Below are 3,308 nucleotides of genomic sequence, written 5' to 3' on the forward strand. Positions count from 1 at the left end.
TTTCACTGCTGCTTTAGAAGACTCAGTAATTATTACAATTTATCAACTGTTGTGAATAATTATTCTAAAGTTATCATGCTACAATGATGACAAATCACCAAGATTTTCTCTCCTAAGAAGGGTAAGTTTTGAAGTCTCTTTATTAATCATCTTCACTTCACTAAGTTACAATTTGCATGTAAAAATGAATTCATGAGGTATGAAATTTGTTCTTGGGGTCAATATAGACATCATGAAATCACCCAACTGTGAAACCAAGCAAAAAAATGCACGTTTAACTTGGTGTATGAATTTGTAGTGTACTCGATTGGAGTGTAACCCAGTGGAAATGATTTTGGTAATATCTCGAGAGAAAATACCTGGCGTGAGTTTCTGTCCCACTTGAAGAGTTCACACGAAGCAAAGAAAGAGGTTTAGGCAGTACATGTGCATATGTAAGATACATACATTTTACAGAGATAACTTAATATGTACCCTGTTAATAAATACCAAGTAAACAATACAGTGATTTTTTTAAACAATACTATATTCGTATTCCAGATCTCCATAAATTATTCATGTGGTTTTTTGGGGGTCTTTTTTTACATTTTAGTCCAAATTCCCTGTCTTTTTCTCCTGTTGGCCCTGGACTTCTTATGCAAATACAATTCTTATGTAAATAAGAGTTCTTCTTATGTAATTATAACTCCTCAATGGATATCACATGAGCAATCATGCAGTGTTGCTTGTCCAGTGTCTTATTTCCTAGACTTAGAAGAATGTCTTCAGTGCCCTGGGGATATGTCATTGTATTTATTTCACTGTTGTGTGTCACTACCAGCACCTGGACTCTGGATCTTGCATCCTCACTTGGGTTTCTTGCTTACAACTGGTGCTCTGCCACTTGAACCATGCCTCCCGTCTAGCACTTTTTGCTAGTTTATTGGGTATACCTCTCAGATATTGCTGCCCCGACTGGCAGTCTCAAACTGCAAGATTCTGGGTCTCAGCCTCCTGAAGAGCTAGGATTACAGGCACAAGCCACCAGTTCCTAGCTTTCTTTATATTTTATGCAACCCTATGATTCAAACAAAATTGATAGAACAATCTCTTTGAAAGGTGAGCAGATGCTGTTCACAGATTGAGTGGGTTCCTGTGTGTCAGTGATATAATCAGTCGAGTCTGTCACCATGGACAGCTCTCCGGTGGATAGCACTTCCTGTGACTTGGGCCACCCATTCAACCATTGCCACATTCGACTTCTTTTGTTTTAAATAAGACTGTTCATGTTTCCTACCCCACCCGAGTACGATCATAATGGGAAGTTATCCTGAGGTAGGTGGGTTCTGCCTCCAAATTCACTAGAGAAAAGAAGGCTGCAGCAAGGCAGCAATGCCTCCACGCACGCCTGCTCTGCTCTAGCCACTTCTGGTTTCCAGCTTTCCCAACAGTCATGTTTGCATGTGTCAGCAGTAGCTCTTAACTGTTGTTTTTAAGAGTCTACTGGGAAGGCCAGGGGCTGCTAGTTCGCATTTGCAATCCTTGGACTCAGCAGGCTGAGATTGGAGGACTGTAATTCAAAGCCAGCCAGGGCAGGAACATCTGTGCAACTCTATCTCCAGTTAATCACCAAAAAGCCAGAAGTGGAACTGTGGCTCAAATGGTGGAGAACTAGCCTTGAGTAAAAAGCTCAGGGACAGCGCCCAGGCCCTGAGTTCAAACTACAGTACTGGTGCGTGTGTGCGCACACGCGCACACACACAATTTTACCAAGAGGAAAGCGTTTTTGACTGTTATAGTGGCAGCATAGAAGCAAGTGGTCTGGGTTAGGCAAGTTACCTCCTGGCATCTCAGTGCAGATCACACATGGCTATGTGGTTGAAAGACCTTGAGTCATGTGACCCCAACATGCCACTTTCCCTGTACCCACAGATGACCTCACGGAAGAATGAGTCCTGCAAACGGCTCTCTGGTGACCGAATTCATTCTGATGGGCCTGACAGACCAGCCTGACCTCCAGATGCCCCTCTTCTTCCTGTTTCTAGGCATGTACACGGTCACTGCGCTGGGAAATTTAGGTTTGATCATGCTAGTTGTGTTGACACCACACCTTCACACCCCCATGTACTTTTTCCTTTTTAACTTATCCTTCATAGACCTCTGCTACTCTTCGGTAATTACACCCAAAATGCTTGCGAACTTCATATTGAGGAAGAATGTTATTTCTTACAAGGGCTGCATGACACAGCTCTACTTTTTTTGTTTCTTTGCCATTTCTGAATGTTACGTGCTGACATCCATGGCGTATGATCGCTATGTGGCCATCTGCAATCCCCTCCTGTACAGCACCACCATGTCTCCGAAAGTCTGCTCCTACCTTGTACTTGCTTCCTACCTGGTGGCATTTTTTTGTGCCATGGCTCACACTGGGTGTGTCCTGAGACTGACTTTCTGTGATGCAAACACCATTCACCACTTTTTCTGTGATCTCCTTCCTTTGCTACAACTCTCCTGTACCAACACCTATGTCAACCAGATAGAGATTTTCATTGTCGGGGGCAAAGACATCGTTGTACCCAGTCTCGTCATCTTTACCTCTTATGGTTTCATCCTCTCCAGCATCCTCAAAATCAGGTCCACGGAGGGCAGGTCCAAAGCCTTCAGCACCTGCAGCTCCCACATCCTTGCCATCTCTCTATTCTTTGGATCCTGTGCCTTTGTGTATCTCAAACCCTCCACTACTGGGCCCATGAATGAATCAAAAATCTCTTCTGTGTTCTATACCATTGTGGTACCCATGATGAACCCCTTAATCTACAGCTTGAGGAACAAAGATGTCAAACTTGCCTTGAGTAAAACCCTGAGTAGGAGAAAGTTTTGACTGAAGCGGTATCACTCTCTGTAGCTATAGAAATGAGAGGTTCTTGTTCAACTAATATGCTTCTAATGGAAATAATAAGATTAAGAAAAAAATTTATTTCCACGGTCATCATCAAATTATCCTTAAAAACTATTCTTTCACTGCTTTAATAAAGAAATACCAGTTTGGGGCTGGGGCTATGGCCTAGTGGCAAGAGTGCCTGCCTCATATACATGAGGCCCTGGGTTCGATTCCCCAGCACCACATATACAGAAGATGGCCAGAAGGGGCGCTGTGGCTCAAGTGGCAGAGTGCTAGCCTTGAGCAAAAAGAAGCCAGGGACAGTGCTCAGGCCCGGAGTCCAAGGCCCAGGACTGGCAAAAAAAAAAAAAAAAAAGAAATACCAGTTCGACTACAGCATTGAGCAAGATCGCCATTTGATGCTTTTAATGAAGTGTGAATCAAACTC

At 43.3% G+C, this 3,308-nt stretch overlaps 1 protein-coding gene across 1 annotated transcript; it reads left to right on the forward strand.

The window, feature by feature from the left end:
* The first annotated feature begins 1,927 nt into the window (after positions 1-1,927).
* Positions 1,928-2,860, forward strand: LOC125348066 (olfactory receptor 145-like). The gene has a single exon (XM_048341011.1). It carries the CDS (start codon positions 1,928-1,930, stop codon positions 2,858-2,860), a length of 933 nt encoding a protein of 310 aa, XP_048196968.1.
* Positions 2,861-3,308: the final 448 nt, after the last annotated feature.

Source organism: Perognathus longimembris, chromosome 3, assembly GCF_023159225.1.
Source record: "Perognathus longimembris pacificus isolate PPM17 chromosome 3, ASM2315922v1, whole genome shotgun sequence".
NCBI classification, from domain to species: domain Eukaryota; kingdom Metazoa; phylum Chordata; class Mammalia; order Rodentia; family Heteromyidae; genus Perognathus; species Perognathus longimembris.

What these genes read in the sequence shown, in the direction of transcription:
- LOC125348066 (XM_048341011.1), top strand. Translation starts at nt 1,928, where the DNA reads ATGAGTCCTGCAAACGGCTCTCTGGTGACCGAATTCATTCTGATGGGC.